Below are 19,100 nucleotides of genomic sequence, written 5' to 3'. Positions count from 1 at the left end.
GTGACCCCCCGTTCGCTAGTTATTGGCAGTTGAATATAGCATGTCTCGTCACAAATGCAGAGGAACTCAGATCAGTGTGACTGAGAATGAAATGGTCACTCATGTGTTAGCGAACAGCGCCATCTAGCGTAAAACCATGGAAACAAAATCGCGTCATTCTCGTCATTGGCAGTGTGAGCCTTGGCAAAATATGACGAGATCATCATTGGCAGTCAAAGAGTTAAGCCCAGGCCTTAAATTTTGCTTTATATTTTTCTCGGCCGTCGGAGGCAACGTGTTGATCAAAACTTAAACAGCGCCGTAGCGACAGAAAGGCTATGTCGCTTCGTATCTTTGTATCTTCTGTAGCTGCCAGTGTGAACGCAGCATTACACAGCCTCACACGGTGCCGTCTACTGTACCACCAAGCCGGTTGTGATGTGATGCGCTGTGAGCCGCGGCCACCACCCCCACAAGGTCATAAGAGGATTTTGAGGTCGTCCCAGGGCCTTGGCCGGTCTAACACAGTGAGCTGAGCAGCTCAATTAGAGGATCATATACTGTAACCCTTCTTGGCACTATGATTGAATCCTGGCCGGAGGTGGGATTCAATCATAGTGCCAAGAAGGGTAACATGCGGCTCATTTGGGGGGGGGGGGGGGGGGTCTTTTTGGTGCTTTTCTACTACAGTACTTTACAGACAGAAGAAAGACTCAAGTAATGCTGAGCTCCTTCTCTTGCGTTCACAGAGATTAAGTACAAAGAAAGAGGAGAGAAGGTAAGGACACTTGAAGTTTCTTTCCAAATTGATCCAAAGCAAATCATGGGTGGTATGACAGTGAAGCCCCTTGCACATTTCAATTCAACTTTAGACCGTAAAATCCTCCTTGAATTATGGATTTCAATGTGGAGGTCACGTTAAGAGCTCAGCGATATGGCCAAAATCAAATAGCACCATAATTTGGACTATTTTACCTCAAAATCGATACTGTGATTATCGTATTGATGTGTTCAAAAATAGCGATTGGCAATTTTCACTATTTCTGACAATTTTTTAAAGTATAAAAGTATATTTATGCGTTCATTTATGTAAAAACACACAAAAAGAATATGAAGATAAGAGGTATCTGCCTGACAGCTGCGATGCTGATACTGTAGTAAATGTACTTTACTGTAGTAAAGTAGTAAAATATACTTTCCACCACAGTAGGAATCAAACTCTTCAGTGGAGAACCTGTTGGGTATCCACTGAGATACGTTCCGCTTTCCTTCTCTCGCCAGCCATGGCGGCGAGCCATGGCACGAAAAGTTGGGAGGTGAGGGTGGACGGGACGGGAAGGCAAGACGGACAAAATTAAGAACAAGAGATTGGCAAGAGAGTTAACAAAACTATGAGAATAAGTCACAACTTTTGTTATTTTTTTTGGTTTAGTTTTTTGTTTTAAAAAAAGGATCTTTCTTTTCCCCTTTATAAAAAAATAATAATAAAATGAAATAAAATCGCCCCTCCCTATATCTAACCAGTGGTTCTCAACGTGGAGTCCGGGAACCCCCAGGGGGTCCGTGAGGGGTTCCAGGGGGTCTCCAGCTAAATCATTGATACAGTAATTAGGAACCAAATGGACCCTTACAGATCTGACTGTAACTATGAGAGTTACGTGGGTCTGTGGCCTAATGCCCACTGGTGGGCCACGAGGATATTGCAAATAATTGGCAATTTAATTCTAATATAACAAATTATAAAAAAATATGTAAAAAAAAAAGTTTTCATAGTCTTACCAATAAATAAGAACTTAGTATACTACGTTGGTTCCATTTTTGATCCAACACAATTGAACATGCTCTGAAAATGCACATGGCCCACCCATCTGACCACTTAACATGGCAGCCATTCGGCTGCGTGGGTCATTTCAAGATTTTCAACCCTAATCGAGAAAAAGGTTGGGAACCACTGGCCTAATGTATACAGTACCAAAATAGAAATAGAGCTCCTCACGAGTCCCCCGATTCCAAAAATACCCGACAGGACCCGAGACCCGGGTGCGGATCCGTGTTTTACTATAATCACTCGGAACCGGATCGGTTCAGGTTCTATTATCTCGGACCTTGGGTCTGTTTATCATCATGTATAATACCAGAGTGGATCTGCCATTTTTAGAAAATCGTGAAGATTTGGCAAATCTTTGAATACATATTTTAAAAGTGATTTTTTTTTACTAAAATCTTTTCTTCTGGAGGTCCCAGGTTTTTTTTTAGATGGGAGTCCGCAGCCAAATACATATAAATTTGGGGGTCCTTGACATGAAAAGGTTTGAGAACCAGTGCGTTAACATGCAATTTAATTGTAAGCTTCGACATAGCAGCTAGGTTTCATTATGGAGTATAACTGACAGCCAGCCTGTTAGAAAGGCATTTTAGGCATGTCGGGTCCATAAAATAATAATACAATCTGTAATATCTCGGAACAAATCGGATCTCGGAACGAGCCTCGCGGGTCCGGGTCCGTCTTTTTTAAAATAATGTCGGGTCCACTCAGATCTCTGAACATCCGGGTTCGGGTCCGTCATTTGAAAAGAAATCTCGGAACGATTCTGGTCTCTGAACAAAATTCACGGGTTCAATAGGGTTCGGGTCCGTCATTATGGACACGTGAAGAGCTCTACCTCGAAATGAACAAGTTTGAGAAGCACTGATCTAAACCATGAGCTCATCGTCTTTATCACTCGAGTCCTCCTGCTCCTCCTCTGCGAGGCGGCCTTGAGTCCCACGGCGCAGCGAGGACAGAGGGATGGAGGAGGAGGAGGAGGGAAGAGGAGGAAGCGGAGATGTGGGAGCGAGGGAGGAGGGGAGAAGGGACGGAGGGGTGGAGGAAGGGGAGCGAGGAGGAGGAGGAGCCAGGCCGGAGCTGCTGCCGCTGCCACAGCTGCCCTCGGAGTCTCCCGAGCTGGAGCTGCAGACGCTCTCCTCTTCCTCCTCTACTTCCTCCCCCTCATCCTCCTCTTCCATGGGGGAGGAGGTGGGGGCCGGGGGCGGGGGGTGAGACGGGGGAGGATGATTGGACTTAGAGGAGGCGCGGCTGCTTATGTCGCGGAAGCTGGCCAGAGGCGGGCGGAGGCGCACGCCCGAGCGCGTGGAGCCCTCGATGGCCTTCTGGAGCTTTGGTGGTGGAGGAGGAGGAAGAGGAAGAGAGGGAGGGGTGAGGGAAGGGGGGGGGGGGGGTGGTCGGGGGTGTTGGAAAAAAGGGCGGAGGGTGAAGAAGGAGATGGGGAAGGGAGGGATGAAGATGGGGACAGAGAGGGGGAGATAGAGAAAGACAGGGGAGGGAGAGAGGGGAGCGGGAAAGAAAAAGAGAGGGGAGGGAGCAGACAGGGGACAGAGAAGGAGGAATGAAAGTGAGTGGAGTAAATGAAAGCTCAGGCCAAGTCACGAACACACGCCAGCGGATATTACAAGCCATGCATAATTCACCAAAGTCCCTTTAAGATGGCAACTAAATTAATGTTTGTTTGTGTGTTTGTTTGTCCTCCCCCCCCCCCCTTCCAAAGCCAGCCAGCCTGACGCATTACTTCTAAAGATGAATGGGAGTGTATGAAAAAAGAAAAAGAAAAGAACACAGATCTTTTGTCTGCTATGTGGATTTCATTACATGTATTGCTCAGGTTTTTTTTTTTTTTTTCCCTGACTGACCTTCATCAATAGAGAGAGATTCAGATTCAAATTAAAACAGAAATAAATATCACACTAAGGCTAAAGGCTGTTTTCAGTGCACGACACCCACGTGCAATCAGGCTCAAGCAAGCACACACACACACACACTCATACGTGCATGTACAGTTGGCAGTGGTGGATGAAGTACTCAGATACATTTTTCACAATGTACAAATACTCTGTGTTGGCATTGAAATATAATTGCGGTACCAAAGTAAAAGTAGTAAAATATTTTTTTTTAAATTACAGTTTCTTCTACAAGCTCATATCTACAAGCTTGTAAGCTTGTATTGTAGATCTGCTATTTTCTAATAGCCAAAGTATAAAATAGAGCTTAATTGGTAAATATATGTTTTAATAATAATCTAAATCTGCAAAGTAACTACTAAACTAAAGATGTCAAAAAATACTCAAGCACTTACAGTGTAAGTACAGTAGTTGAGTAAATGTACTTCATTACTTTCCACCACTGCATGTAGAGGAGGTCGTGCGCTCGCTTACCTCTTTGAGTGCCACCACCCCCACCAGTTTGCCGATGCTGGTGACGTAGGCGTGACTGAGGCCCAGTAATGAGAATAATGTGTGCGTCTAAAGAGGGAAAAGGTCAAGCGTCAAATTACGGCTGACATGTATTCTGGCCTTTTTATAACGTCCGCCTTCGCTTCGCTCTCTGTCGAGACGATTTACAAGCGCCTTGCTCCGTCTGCGTCTAGACGCCATGTCACCAAAGAGAGAGAGAGAGAGAGAGAGAGAGGGTGGAACTTCAATCTGGCACCGGGTGCCAGGACGTCGAGGTCCTTGAGTGCGTTTCCATTCATGTATTCTGGCTGCAAAGCGAACCTGTGTTTACGACTAAATGAGGTTTAGAGGAAGAGTCCAGTTTAGCGTGAGGGATTTACACAATATGTTCTCCCACCACTGCTATATAGTGCAGTACCCGTTATCAGAGTACTGGGAGGCCAGTCTGGAGCTGTGTGGAACGTCGTATTTTTTGGGACCCCTTCTATGATCAATACGACGTCAGTCATCTCAGATTGACAAGCTGACGTCTGACCACAATGGAAACAAGCCCTCAGGGCTTTTGTGTTATACTTTTAGCATGAACTTGTGCAATTGTAACGCTGTACTATTTGCAGTTTTGTTAATAAAGTATTCAACCACCACTCTTACAGCTAAGAGTAACTAAGAATAAAAGGTGAAGAAACAATATCGAAAGACAGTCTCAAAATCTGTAGGAGTAGTAGCAACGAAAACTATCAATAAAACTTTGATCATAATTACACCAACACTTGGTGTAATATTACAGCCCTACTTACAGCCCTACGCTGGCTGCCAATACAGGCTAGAGCTGACTTCAAGGTGCTCCTCCTGACTATCAAAGGCCTGAACGGACTTGCACCGCCATCATACAGGTCCAGTTTAATACACCTGCATATTCCAGGACGGTCGCTACACTCCCCAAACGCTGGATACCTCACGGTCATCAAGTTCAAGGATAAAACAGTCGGGGACAGAGTAGTCGCTCATCGTGCCCCCTGCCTCTGGAATGCTTTCTCTTCAACTGTCAGAGAAGCCGACTCTGTAGACATTTTTTTAACCCAGGCTTAAAACCATAGGCTGTATAAATGAGATGGACAAACCCCCTCCGCTGCTTTCTACAGACCGAAAATGAATCCTTTGCTGCAGACTGTGGCTCCGCCATCTTTCACTACGCGTCAGAATGAGTTCAGACCATTATTGGTTGGGTAACTTGTCAATCAAGAGCGGGGGGCGGGGAATGAATGCTATTGGTTGTGTAGCGTGTCAATCAAATCATCCCGCCCCTCCTAGAGAATAGCCTACTTTATCGTCAATTTTATAATAAATAGAACCATAATTTAGCAAAACGCATATCCTGATGATTGAAAGGAGACTTTAAACTAGCGACTGGAAGCATATAGAATTTATGACAATTTTTATTACAGTAAGAAAATCGAGTCTGAAAGTTGGTAAAAACCCATCGGCTTGCGTTAAAATAAATTCTTTCTGAACTCACAGGTCGGCACGGGTGAAACAGCGCCTCTCGCTGGACATTTACTAAACATCCGGGTTGGCCTCATAGTAAATATCTCAGCCTTGCCCCTTGCTTAAAACCCACATCTTTTCTTTGCACTATTCCCACCTCCCCTATAGTTTTAATGATTGTATTGGTCTGATTGGTCCCCCCAGTTTAATTGATTTTAATGCTTTGTTTTTAGACTTCTGCCAATTGCCGGAACCGTAGAAAGCATTTACTGTCTGATCACTCATGTGCACACGTACATTATTTTGTGTATCTTTGTGCATTACATGTATAGTTGTATTTTTATGCTACTATGTTTTTTCATGTGGTGAAGTTGTATTTTTACTATTGTTGTGAAGTGTACTAGAGACCCCTTGGGGTGATGTTGCAATATGAAAAATAAAAAAACTGAACCCAACTGAACTGACATTGTTTTTAAATTGTCAAAATAAACTGCGGCAGCTGATAAGACCCGCTTGGAGCTGGTCTTAACTTGAAGTTGTGAAGTCGGTGGGGAAAATAGCATTGTGCTGTGATGGTGCCAGACCACACCTCATTTTAAGACAAACACAAGTATAAGGAGTTAGTGTTCGATTTTTCTAAGCCAGTGGAACGAAATTTCATTTAATTGTGCATTTTAGGTATTGTTGAATGACAATAAAGCTACCTATCAATCTATCTATCTATCCTTCTATCTCTCTCTAACAAACACACCCCCAGGTCCAAAATTGGCACAAATTCATTTGTTATCTAGACCAGTGGCTCTCAAAGTGGGGTCCCAGGGTTTCCAGGGGGTCCACAGCAAAAGTAGTTAACATAGCATCACAATCATTTTAACCACTTTTTCAAATCCATTTATATGTTGGCTATTCAAAAATGGCAGATGTACAAGCTCACAAGCACACGCTGTGAGCTTGTACATCTGCTATTTAAAAAAAATATATATATATATAATCTTGGAAATGTTTGGAAATGTTTTTATAATTTATAATATTTTTCAAAAATCTTCTCCTCTGGGGGTCCCTGGCACAAAACATTTTCAGACGGGGGTCCTCGGAAAACATCAATTTGGGGGTCTTTGACTTGAAAATGTTTGAGAACCAGTGATTGCATCGGGTGGCAGTAAGGGCCCTGTGATCTTCGGCGCCCCCGGGCTGAGAGACACTGACAGAATGTGAAGGCTTTCTACTGTCTCCTCAACCAACCTTGTGTAACGACGTTCTCTCCACCAGCTGAAACGGGGAGGGGTCTATTCGGATTTGATCGATGTCCAATGGCTTGTCCATCTCTGCTTCTTCCCACGCTTTGATCTGCAAGCAGCCAATGAGAAACAAGGTCAGACAGCTGACATTGCTCAATCACATCAATCTTTAAAATGTGTCTATATTAATAAATGTGAATGATGAAACTATAATGGCCAAGACAATGCAACAAAGATGAAACAGCTGGCAAGATGTGCAGGAACGTGTGTGTGTGTGTGTGTGGTGAGAGCATTTCACACCTGTATACAAAACCTTGAAACCCCATAATACAGTAGCCTACAGTATGTCCTAAATACATTCTTTACGTGATTTTATTTCTGCGATATTAAAACCTTAATATTGCACTGGAGAGGTGGGTTTGGGCTGACACATTGCCCAAATATGGAGCTTTGTAGGTGCTTTGTGCTTGTTACACCCGTGCAATAACACAGGCAACACTGGAGTAAGTTATAAGTAAGGGGTGCGTCCAAAGGACCAGTCTTCTCCATTTAATTTTAGTTTTATTTAATTATGTGAAATTAGGTATGTGTGAATTATTGTGAAATCCACACCAATGTGGTGGTTAATGAATGGATGAATATCTACGTGCGTATGTGTAAATATTTTGTGATACTTATAGCATATAATGACATGCCCTTAATTGGTCATTTTACGAAATCAACGGTTATCAATATTTTTTTGTAATCGATTAAATGGATTAGTTTGATTTCCATCCACTCATCCATCCAGTCTTTATCACTGTACCTCATCTGGTGTCATTGTATCTGAGAGAGGTGGAGGTGAGGGTTCCTGAATACAGCAAGATAATATGAGAGAGACAGAGAGAGAGAGAGAGACGGAGAGAAAGAGACAGAGAGAGCCAGACAGACGGTGAGAAAGAGTGAGAGAGAGAGAGAGAGAGAGACATTAGGGACTTATTTCAGGGCAATGCCAATCGCTTCAAGCTCTCAGCTCTCAGAAACAGTAGTGACAGAAAAAAAGGACGGAGAATGTCACTTAAGAAACATGACATGACAGAAAGGTCAGGCTGATCTAGAATCAGTCTGGATGAATGAATGCTCACAAAAGTTTTCTTTTGCACGGTCGGGTGGTAGTGTTATTATCAGAAAATATCTTTTACCGTTTGGGGGATCGCACTTTGGAGTTTTTGGAATGAGGTTAGAATGTCTGGAAATGCATCCAACCAAAACTGTAACCGAAAACCATTTTCTGCTAAATAAACGTGCTTTACGTTTCCAACAGCGTTAACTTGTGTTGTCGTCTCCGACGTACAGTATGTCCAAAACTGTTACTCAGAATAGCAAAAGTAGCAGATCTACAAGTTAACATACGAAAAAACACAAAAAGTTCAAATATGGACATAAGAGGTTTCTGCCCGACAGCAACGTTATGTTGAACTGTGTGATTATCCAAAGTCAAACTCCTCTGTATACTATTACAGTATGTGCAAACATGTGGTCAATAACACATTTATTCTTATTAGTCTGTGTAATGAGGAACAAAAGTATAATGGCTAATACATAATTGTCTCATTCATCTCATTCTAGACAACATTTCTGCTGCTGTCCTTGAAGCAGCACTTCATCTAAGCAGCACTTCTAAAACACAAAGTACTTTACAAAGGCATTCACAATAAAATAACCATTAAAGGAAAGTATGGACAACAAATTAGAAAAGCACAAATGGCAGGATAAAACAATAAACTAAATGTCATTTGATAGATTTAATTGTACAGCCAAAAAAACACTGATTCACCACAAAGCCAACAGCAAAAGGTCTGCAATGTTCTTGTGTGATATGTTGTGTAATGTGTATGCATTTCCTGTGAAACACACACTGTGTATTAAACCACTGGTTCTCAAAGCGGAGTCTGGGGACCGCCAGGGGGTCCTCCTGGAGGGCGTACCAGGGGGGTCCCCAGCAAAACTATTGATAGTTAGGATTGAATCAAAATGTGTACAAATGGATCCCCAACGTAGCCGATTTGTACACTCTCAAGAGTTCCGTGGACTGGAGTAATGCATATACCAAGCTGTGAGTCGTTGAAATTAAATGTTTTGAATAAGATGGGGTCTATTTAGTGGCATGGTTTCCTTGTGGATTTCTGGCCAGTCTATGACATCAGTACTGTGACGTCAGTCATCTCCCAATTTGGCCAAAGTTTATGTTGCTATTTACATCAGTGGTGCTCAAACTTTCTCACGTCGAGGACCCCCAAAATGATATGTATTTGGCCGCCGACCCCCATATCAAAGTATTTAGTTCCTGGGACCCCGCCACCTGAACTAAACGCTACAAGCTCATAGCGTGGCACGCTGCAAGCTCATAGCGCGGCACTCGTGAGGCACTTGTGAGCTTGCATATTGGCTATTTTCACTATCCACCGAACGAGAAGACATATACACAAACATGGTTAACATGTTTGTGTGTGCATGCACGTGTGGGGGGCCTCAGCTTGTGAAAGATGATAATAACAATAATAATATCTCTGATTTATATAGCGGGTACTTTTTTAAGTACCCAAAGACGGTTACAGTGAGGTTAAAGATAAAAGGGGGCCTCATGCAGCTTGAGCCAGATGCCTCTCAGCCTGTGCCAGGTGTGCTCCAATGAAAAGGCTGATCTATGACATATCTCTGACGTATGACTCCAAAGTTGGCCAAGGATTCAATCCGACCTTCTTTGACTTCTATTATAAAAGTTAAATATTTCAAAAAATATAAAACATTAACAAAAAATGTGCTTGGAGGTACTTCCTTGGCCTAGTGGCTATAGCTTCTTCTCCACACCCGAGAGATTTGGTGGAGAAAAAAGGTGTGTGGAAAAAAGGAGACCAAGTATTGATCCTGGGGACCTTCGGTCAATGAAGTGGTTCAAAATGAATACGCTAATTATTGTCTAATAATAAGATAAAATGATGAAGTGAAGATTGTGGTGGTCACGGGTCAAGGTTACTGTGACATTATGTCCGTCCCATTCTCAGGAACGCCTAGAAGGAATATCATTCATCTGGAACAAACGTTCACTTGGACTCAAGGATGAACTGATTAGAATTTGGTGATCAAAGGTCAAGGTCAATAGTGACCTCACAAAACATTGCATGTCAATAAGTGACAACTTGCATTTCGGTTGGAGGCATACAACTGTGATGCTGTACTTCTAGTTAACCACTTAGACCCTCTATACTTAGTAAAACGGACCCGAGTTGGCTCTGTACTTGTACTTTTCCTTCTACAACACATTTCTTTGCTGAATATAGCCGATCTACAAGCTCACAACACGTCGCAGGAACGTTTCCCCCCGGAAAACGGATAGGGCTCACGTGGTCAATCGTGAATCTCACCACAGAAAAGGTGCAATCAGTAGAGCATAAATCTCCACCATGAAGCACGCCCCAACTATAATATGTATGATATAATATACTACAACATCCTCCTCTAGAGAATCCTCCTCCTCCTCTTCCAGTTTCAGACCGTTCTCCTCTTGAACATCCTCTATTTCTTCTTGCATTATCAGATTGTTCTCTTGAAAAAACTCCATGTCCTCCTCCTCTAGAAAATCCTCAATTTCTTCAATTTCCGGGGCCCCGTTCTCCTCAATAATGTCCTCTGTGTCCTCTTGCGTTCTCAGGACCGTGCTCTCTGTTGTCTTTATCTCCATCACCTTTGTGTCTTCATTCTTCTGCTCTTTAAAGAGAAGCCTTCGTGTCAAAGCCTCTTTTTCTCTAATCAGTCCGAGTCTCTCCTCCTCCCATGTCTTCCTCTCCTCCCTCCTCTCCTCTGCCATGTCTTTGATCTTCTCCTCTTGCAGGAGGAGCCTTTCGATCATTTTGCCTTTCGTCTCCTCACATTCGTTCTCCTTGATGAAGGTGGTTAGCTGGTTTATTCCCTCCTTTTCCAAGAGGGCAAAGCTCTCCAAGAGGGTGGTGTTCTCTTGGCGTCTTCCTCTTTTCTGCATTTTCCAAGCGTGACCAAGGCTAAATGCGTTTACCGCCAAACACAATACCAACGCAGAAACAAAGTTCCCGTTCCGGTGCTCGCGGTCTCACTAAGGGTGGAGCTGTACCAATGGCTCAACGTAGCGCAGACACATGTATTTATATCCTACGGACGGACTCTCCCAAGTTGGTGCGTCACAGCTGTGCACTGATTCGACAGTATGGCTGGGCGAAATGGACAAAATAAAACAGCAAAAACAGAAAAAATACATTTTTATACCTTTCAGAGGTAGGCACCCTTTGCAGGAGCCTGAACATGAAATCATTTGTACGGTATTAGGTACACTTGTCCAACTGTTTCTTAACACACATTTCTAATCAGTCAATCAATGCATTTAAGCATGTACACATGGTCAAGATGATCTACTGCAGTCAAACCGAGCATCAGAAATGGCTCTTAAGTAGCCTGACAGCGCGTCGTGGGTTCGAGTCTCGATCCCGACGGCCTTTGCTGTATGTCACCCCCATCTCTCTCCCCATTTCCTGTCAGCCTACTATCCTATCCTATCAATAAAGCCAAATAATGTATCATTAAAAGAAAAATCACACCCTGTGTGAAGGAAGCGGTGCCTTTGGGGCGGGGCGTAACTCATTTCAGTTCGTCCCTATTGGTGGTCTGAGTCCACTTACCAAATTTGTACTCCGTAGCATGCTGCGAACGTGAGTTATGGCTGTTTAAAGGCCAGCCAATGGGAAGACAGAGGGGGCGGGGCTTCAGCAATTCATGCTGGTCCCTATTGGTGGTCTAAGTCCACATACCAAATTTGGACTTGGTGGCATGCTGCAAACTGGAGTTATAGCTGTTTTAAATCCCGTGCCCTAAACGGGCGGACGGACATAACATACGCGGGGGGTCCCTGGACCCCGCTTTGATAACTTCAGCAATTCATGCTCGTCCCTATTTGTGGTGTAAGTCCACATACCAAATGTGGACTTGGTGGCATGCTGCAAACTGGAGTTATAGCTGTTTTAAATCCTGTGCCCTAAACGGGCGGACGGACAGAACATACGCGGGGGGTCCCTGGACCCCGCTGTGATAACTTCAGAAATTCATGCTCGTCCCTATTGGTGGTGTAAGTCCACATACCAAATTAGGACTTGGTGGCAGGCTTCAACCTGGAGTTATAGCTGTTTTAAATCCCGTGCCCTAAACGGGCGGACGGACAGAACATACGCGGGGGGTCCCTGGACCCCGCTGTGATAACTTCAGCAATTCATGCTCGTCCCTATTGGTGGTCTAAGTCCACATACCATATTTGGACTTGGTGGCATGCTGCAAACTGGAGTTATAGCTGTGTAAAATCCCGTGCTCATCATCCCGTGCTGATACGGACGGACGGACGGACATACGGACAAAGTCAAGTGTAGAGCGGTTGGCACCGCTAAAAACAGAAATGGGGAAGAAAGGTAGTTTAAATGACTTTGAACGTGGCATGGTTGGTAATGCCAAACGGGCTGGTGTGGCAACAGTAAGTCATACTGTCTACTAGACTACAACAACCCTCAACTCAGATGTAACACTTACTTAGATCAATCGGTTTGTGTATTCATGTGTAGCCATTAATCAATAGGTTCAAATGGGGGCTTGAAAGGAAACCAGACCAGTGTGATAAAAAAATCATTCACAAGAAATGGATCAATATTTATTCCTGGTCCTTTAGATGGGATTTACATTCAAATGGCTCATCATGTCGGTGGTGCATGGGTGGGAGACGCATGTACATCCATGTACATGGAAGGGAAACGCACAAAGATGTGAACGTACAGTAGAGGGTAGCACAGGTCTGAACCTCAGACCAGAGCCCCGAACCAAGAAGGGTCCAAAGTATTGTTCCTCGGCCACAGGTCTCGTCGGACCCGAAGACCAGCTTTTTATTCTCTCTCTCTCACACACACACACACGCACACGCACACGCACACGCACACGCACACGCACACGCACACGCACACGCACACGCACACGCACACACCTGTGTTTGCCCTTCCGTCTGTCTGCTCTTAGATGAGAAGAGCCTCTGCAATGTTCTCCTCACTGACTGGAGAGGGCCTTTTTCTGAGGAGAGAGAGACACAGGCAGAGAGAGAGAGAAAGAAGGAAATCGACAGAGAGAGGTTGGAGAGCATGTTGAGGACAATACATTATACGGAAAGTATCTACAGTAGTAGCTTTTGAAATCTGTGGTTTTCAAACATTTTCATGTCAAGGACCCCCAAATTGATATGTATTTGGCCGCAGACCCCCATCTGAAAATGTTTTGTGCCAGGGACCCCCATACAAGATTTGTCATAAAAAAATTATTCCAAATCTTAGTATACAATAAACTTAAAGTAAAAGTAATAAAGTGCCTAAACTGCTCCTCATTGTGCTGGGGACTGCCAGGTCTCAAATAATTCCGATCAGGCATTTATCATCTTTGTCGGGTGGAAACCTCACATGCCCAAAACTGTTACATTCCAGGATTCAAATTAAAAAACAAATTCAAAGCAGATCCACAAGCTCAAAACATGTTGCTTCGCGCCGCGTTTCGAACTTGCAGATCTGCAACTTTTTTTTGATACTTTTGCGTGACGCTGTAGTGTGATCAAGTAGGGCATTAATGCTGTGGGGTGACGTGACAAAGCGTCTGGTTGTCTATGGCCCCGCCGGGGGCAGCGGTGACTAAAAGCTTAGTCACTACGTGTGACACATTCATCCCTGTGGGGAACTGGAGGAAGAAATGATTCCTTCGGACACGTTTTTGGCTGATCTCTGGGAGAGAAGAGTGGATGTACTCTCTCTTCTCTCTCCAGCATGAACTGTACTAACAGCCCCAGCAGCACGCCCCCCCCACAGGGATATCACACCCCATTTATGGGCTTCTTCAATGCCAGGTCCCCGAGAGTAATGACACTAGAGTAGTCTGTCAGAGCACCGGGCCAGGGACAAAATAACCGTTTAAGTGAATGGTTGTTATTGGTCTCCATTTGCTGCTACTAGTCACTGTCTGACATGTTCAATGATTCCTCCAACCGGTGGGGCCTGGATATTTGCAACAACTGGGCCCCTAATAATTGGCAAAACACCAAGTTTTTATTGATAATGTATCATTAATATAAAAACATTAATATAAAGAAAGTCATGGTATTTTTTCGTAAAACCAAAATCCTGGATCTTTTCGAAAATCTGAAAATGTGTTTTGATTCCCGTACTTTGTTTTTCTATCGATTAGTTACCCGATGGAGACTTGAATTCATGGATATATTTTTTTTTTTGTCGCATTTCTAAGCCAATAATTTGATGACCAGCGGACCAGTAGGCAGCGGTTCCAGTACGACACACAAAGGAGACTTTTTGTGTCTCCTACCGGAACCGCTGCCGGTCATCAAATTATTGGCTTAGGAATGCGACAAAAACAAAAAAAATATCCATGAATTCAAGTCTCCATCGGGTGACTAATCGATAAGAAAAAAGTCATTTTGGGGGTGAACTATCCCTTTAACATGTAGTGTGGCGTGTGCATGTCTCAGAGAGAGAGAGAAGGGGAGCATGGAACAGACCTGCTGGGGTTGTCGTGTGGTTGAAGGAGGGTTCCGGAGGTTTAGGTGAGGGCAGAGGGCCGTTCCTCTCCTCCTGTACTGGACTAGTCTAGACAGAGAACAACAACACATTACACTGTAGAGAACATCTTAATATGGAAAATCTGTTTATACTGGAGTACAACTCAACATGGCGAGGACAACCACAACATCATTATTAATGCACTATCAGAACAATGGTTCTCGAATGTTTTAATTTCAAGGACCGGTTGGTTACCAAAGGTGCACACCGGTCCTTTCCTTGCGAGGTGCCAGCCAAAGGATTAAACACTAAATAATGAAGGGAGTGAAGCCGCACACACAGAGCTGCCGATGTCAGTTTATTGTGGACACAGAGACAGAAAAATCACCAACGTTTCGAACAGACAAAGCTGCCTTCTTCAGGGTGAAGAAGACTGCTGTGTGTGTGACATTAAATACAAGGATGACACCCATTACAGATCAGCAGGGTGTGACCACTCAGGCCACGTTTAGACGTCAACGGTCTCTAGAGAAAAAAAAGTGCTGTTGCGTTCTCACTTTTTATTCTGCGTTTAGACAGAGACGCAACAGTGATTGAAAACGCTGTAGTGTGCATGCCAGGTGGCTAGGTGGCGGTGACGCGCTGCCAGATAGACCAGTCACGCATGCGTCGAACCACTCTCGTTCTACTTCCTATCACAGCTGTTTGTTTACATACACCAATGCAGCGTGGTTCTACGGCAGGGTTGCTATGGCTTATTATAAGCGACTTTGGGCTTGTTTTTCTGTCTTGGTAGTTGCGGGTTGTGTTTTTTGGGCTCGTTTCTAACGTCTACTTGCTGATTTAGGCTTTTAAAATGATTTAAACCAGTGGTTCTGAAATATTTTCATGAAAATGTTTTATGCAAGGGAGCATTTGTGGTGTTAGAATGTTTCAAAAATATTCCAAACGTTCCATATTTTATTGCAATACGCTGTGAGCTTGTACATCTGCTATTTTTGAACATTTTTGTAAAATATTGAAAATGTTTGGAACATTTTGAATAATTTCGAGAAAAATAATTAGCACACATCTTCTCTTCTGGGTGTCCCTGACACAAAACCTTTTCAGATGGCGGTCCGCGACCAAATACACATTCATTTAGGGGTCCTTGACATGAAAACGTTTGAGAACCACTGGGGTAGAGGATACAAAAATAATTATTCATGTTATTCCGACACATATGCGTGTGCTCGCGCTTATACTTCATTCCAGCCCTGCATGTGCCTCATATGGGCCACCGTCACAGTCAAAATAGTCTAGACCAGGGGTCTTCAACGTTTTTCAGACACACACAGATTTGACGGACCTCTTACAGTATCTCTGAGGACCCCCTAGGGGTCCCGGACCCCCTGTTGAAGACCCCTGGTCTAGACAGAGCACTGTTTGCAAGCGGCTGTTCTCGCTGCTGTTCCAGCCTCTATGTTATTGAGTTTAGATTTCCCCAGAGATGTGTGATGGTCAGACTAATCCTCACCTTCTCCTCCTCCTTCTCCTCTTCCTCCTCCTCTCCCTCCTCGTCTACGAAGGCCAACGACTCCCAGCTGTGTTTGGCACACTGGTTTGGTTCCTGTTGACTCTCACCCTGCACCAACACACACACACAAACACACGTGCACGCAGACCGGGTTTTCCCGGTTTTGCAAAAAGTGACTCTGAGTGCCAAAACCGGGATTCTCTGTGAAGTCAATCTTTTAGTTTTTTCCCACAACGGGGGTGCTAGCGCAGCTCTGGAATCACCCATGGGGACTCTGAGAAGGAAGGGACAGATGGATCACCGTGCCAAAAAAACTGGCTCCCATCCGCTCCCATTCTATCTCCTTGCAAAAAAAGACATATTTCCTTAACTTTTTACAGTGGGGAAAAACCATAGACTGTATAAATGAATGGACAATGCCACTCCCCTGCTTTCTACAGAACGAAAATGAAGCCGATAGTTCAGGAACATGCATTCCTCCATCGTTAATATATACAGTTGGCCACGTCGGAACTCAAACGCTATTGGTTGAGACCAGACACGTGACCAGCGAACCGGAAAACAACCCCCAAAAATGCTATTGGTTGGGTAGCTTGTCAATCAAGAGCGGGGGCGGGGAATGAATGCTATTGGTTGTGTAGGTTGTCAATCAAATCATCCCGCCCCTCCCGGAGCATAGCCTACTTTATCGTCAATTTTAGAATAAATGGGACCATAATTTAGCAAAACGCATATCATGATGATTGATAGGAGACTTTAAACTAGCGACTGGAAGCATATAGAATTTATGTTTTTTTTTTAAATTTTATTACGGTAAGAAAATCTAGTCTAAAGTTTGTCAAAAACCCATTCACTTACGTTAAAATAAATTCTTTCTGACACTGCAGGTCGGCGCAGGGTAAAACAGTGCCTCACTCTGGCCATTCATAAGCTTCCGTGTTGGCCTCATCGTAAATATCCAAGCCTTGCCCCTTGGGAAAAACGAGTCCCGTTCGATCCGAGATCACTCCGCCCTGGTGACTCGCGTGAGAGATGTTATTGTTCCAGGCGTTAGCCAGGACCATCGACCATCGTGCACGCATATATTGTTTACAATCTGGTGCTTGTCATGGAGTCTGCAGCTGTAAACAGCGTAGCGTTACAAACGGTGAGATCTCTGGCACTCAACGTCACAAAAAAAACTGCCACCCAATGTGTTAAGATAGGGGTCCGCAGCCAAAATACATATCATTTTGGGGTCCTTGACATGAAAAAGTTTGAGAATCACTGCTATAGAGTGTTTGTACAGTAACAGGGGTCTCCCCGTCTCTCCAGCTCTTTACAACAGCCAATGGATGATCCATCAACAGCCACCGCTGCAAAACTGCCACTGCTGCATAACTGCCACTGCTGCATAACTGACATGGATGCTTTGGTATTAATTACAGTACATTATTACCCCACCTCCCCCTATCAATCTAGTCCAGTGCTTCTCAAATTGGTTCATGTCAAGGACTCCCCAAATCAATATGATTTTAGCCGTGGACCCCCCATCTGAAAATATGTTGTGCCAGGGGCAGGGACCCACACTCAAGATTTGTGTCACTAAAATGTTAAAAATGGTCTACAAGCAGATCTACAAGCTCTCAACGCATTGCGTCATTATGCATTGTGAGCTTGTAGATCGACTATTTTCAAACAGCCAATGCACTGTATAGGGGTTAAAGTGGTAACTAATAATATTAATATTAACTAATTCGTTCCACGAGGGAAAAGACGCCTGGGGGTCCCCAGAACCCACTTTGAGAACCACTGAACCAAACCCGAATAGGGTTTTAGACAGTTTTTTTTTTACCTGCATCATGAGCCGCCTCTCTGCTGACAGCCACCAATCACAGAGGGCCAGCAGCTCCACCCTGTCGATGCTACCCAATAGGATCATAGAATCTGGGAACCAGGAAGTAAAATCACAGACGGTTACACAAGAGTTTAATGGTGGCTGAACCTTCAGATCTTAACAGTATTTTTATTCTTTCATCCATGCAATCAATGGTTTCAGACAGTTCTCAACTTCAGACTACTGCTAGTTTTCTACTCTTTCTTCCAAGTAATTACTTTCATTTATCTGCTGGTGTTGTATGATGTGTCATAAGCCGGAAATAGCCGATCTACATGCTTGCAACGTGTCATCTCAGAGCTTAACTACTGTAACTCCCTCCTGACCCTCCTGACCGGCATCATGCTCACCTGACAAAATCGCCATGTCTCCTCCCTTTTCCGCTCCCTCCCTCCATTGGCTCCCAGTTGCTGCCCGTAACAAAACACTGATGTTGGCCAACAAGGCAACCAAAGGCATGGCACCCGGCCCATACCTGATCCAACCCTACAACCCCTCCCACTCACTTAGATCAGCTAACACAGGAATGGTGACCAAGCTGTCCCTAAAACCCTGGACAATGCTTCAAACTAGGCTTTTCTCCCTCCTGGCTCCCAAACTGTGGAACAGTAGCAGTCAGAACTGCAGACTCACTCCCAATCTTCTGCCATAATCTGAAGACTCCACCTCATCCCCTAGCACTTCCCTCTCCCTGTACCCCTTCTTGCCATCTTCTCTTTCGATTAATGTTAGCGGCATTCTATTTATATGATTATTGACCTTGTTTATTGTAAGTCACTCTGGATAAGAGCTAAATGCCTAAAGTGTAATTGTGAGCTTGTAGATGTTTTCGGTGCACAACACTGGTACACAACAAAGTATAAATCAGGCTTTAGCAAGGACACCTTGACTGAAAAACCAGCAGCGCTGTGGGTCTTCTTTAAGCTACCTTTAGAGTGGACCAATGGTAAGGTTGTGTGTACCTTTAGAGTCCACCAGGGGTATGGTTTTGAGAGAGGTGGATTCCAGCAGGTGGATGATTTCGCTGTAGGTGGTGTGGGAGGACATGAACTTCACCTTCCTCACCATGATGTCCTCCACGAAGATGTTATACTGGCTGTGGGGGCGGGACACAACTGTCAATCAAAGTGATCAATCAATCAATCCAAATATGTTGAGTGGACAATGACAAGCGTGCACGCACA

General features: G+C 44.2%; 1 protein-coding gene across 1 annotated transcript in view; it reads right to left on the bottom strand.

Annotated features, from left to right (window-relative positions):
- Positions 1 to 571: 571 nt before the first annotated feature.
- clcn1a (chloride channel, voltage-sensitive 1a) overlaps positions 572 to 19,100 on the bottom strand; it is a 62,759-nt gene continuing 44,230 nt past the window's right edge. Inside the window, exons 17-25 of the mRNA XM_084080640.1 lie at positions 18,879 to 19,012; positions 17,875 to 17,966; positions 16,041 to 16,148; positions 14,524 to 14,611; positions 12,958 to 13,040; positions 7,735 to 7,779; positions 6,934 to 7,038; positions 4,189 to 4,275; positions 572 to 3,135 (exon numbers count right to left, since the gene is read on the bottom strand). Of these exons, the coding sequence (XP_083936766.1) occupies positions 2,674 to 3,135; positions 4,189 to 4,275; positions 6,934 to 7,038; positions 7,735 to 7,779; positions 12,958 to 13,040; positions 14,524 to 14,611; positions 16,041 to 16,148; positions 17,875 to 17,966; positions 18,879 to 19,012 (1,204 nt within the window). The 3' untranslated portion in view covers positions 572 to 2,673. The remainder of the gene's footprint in view (positions 3,136 to 4,188; positions 4,276 to 6,933; positions 7,039 to 7,734; positions 7,780 to 12,957; positions 13,041 to 14,523; positions 14,612 to 16,040; positions 16,149 to 17,874; positions 17,967 to 18,878; positions 19,013 to 19,100) is intronic.

This window comes from Gymnoscopelus microlampas, assembly GCF_963454915.1.
Source record: "Gymnoscopelus microlampas genome assembly, chromosome: 15".
In the NCBI taxonomy this organism is placed as follows: Eukaryota; Metazoa; Chordata; class Actinopteri; order Myctophiformes; family Myctophidae; genus Gymnoscopelus; species Gymnoscopelus microlampas.
Note: the sequence above shows the minus strand (reverse complement) of the source record. Positions and strands in the feature narration are given on the sequence as shown.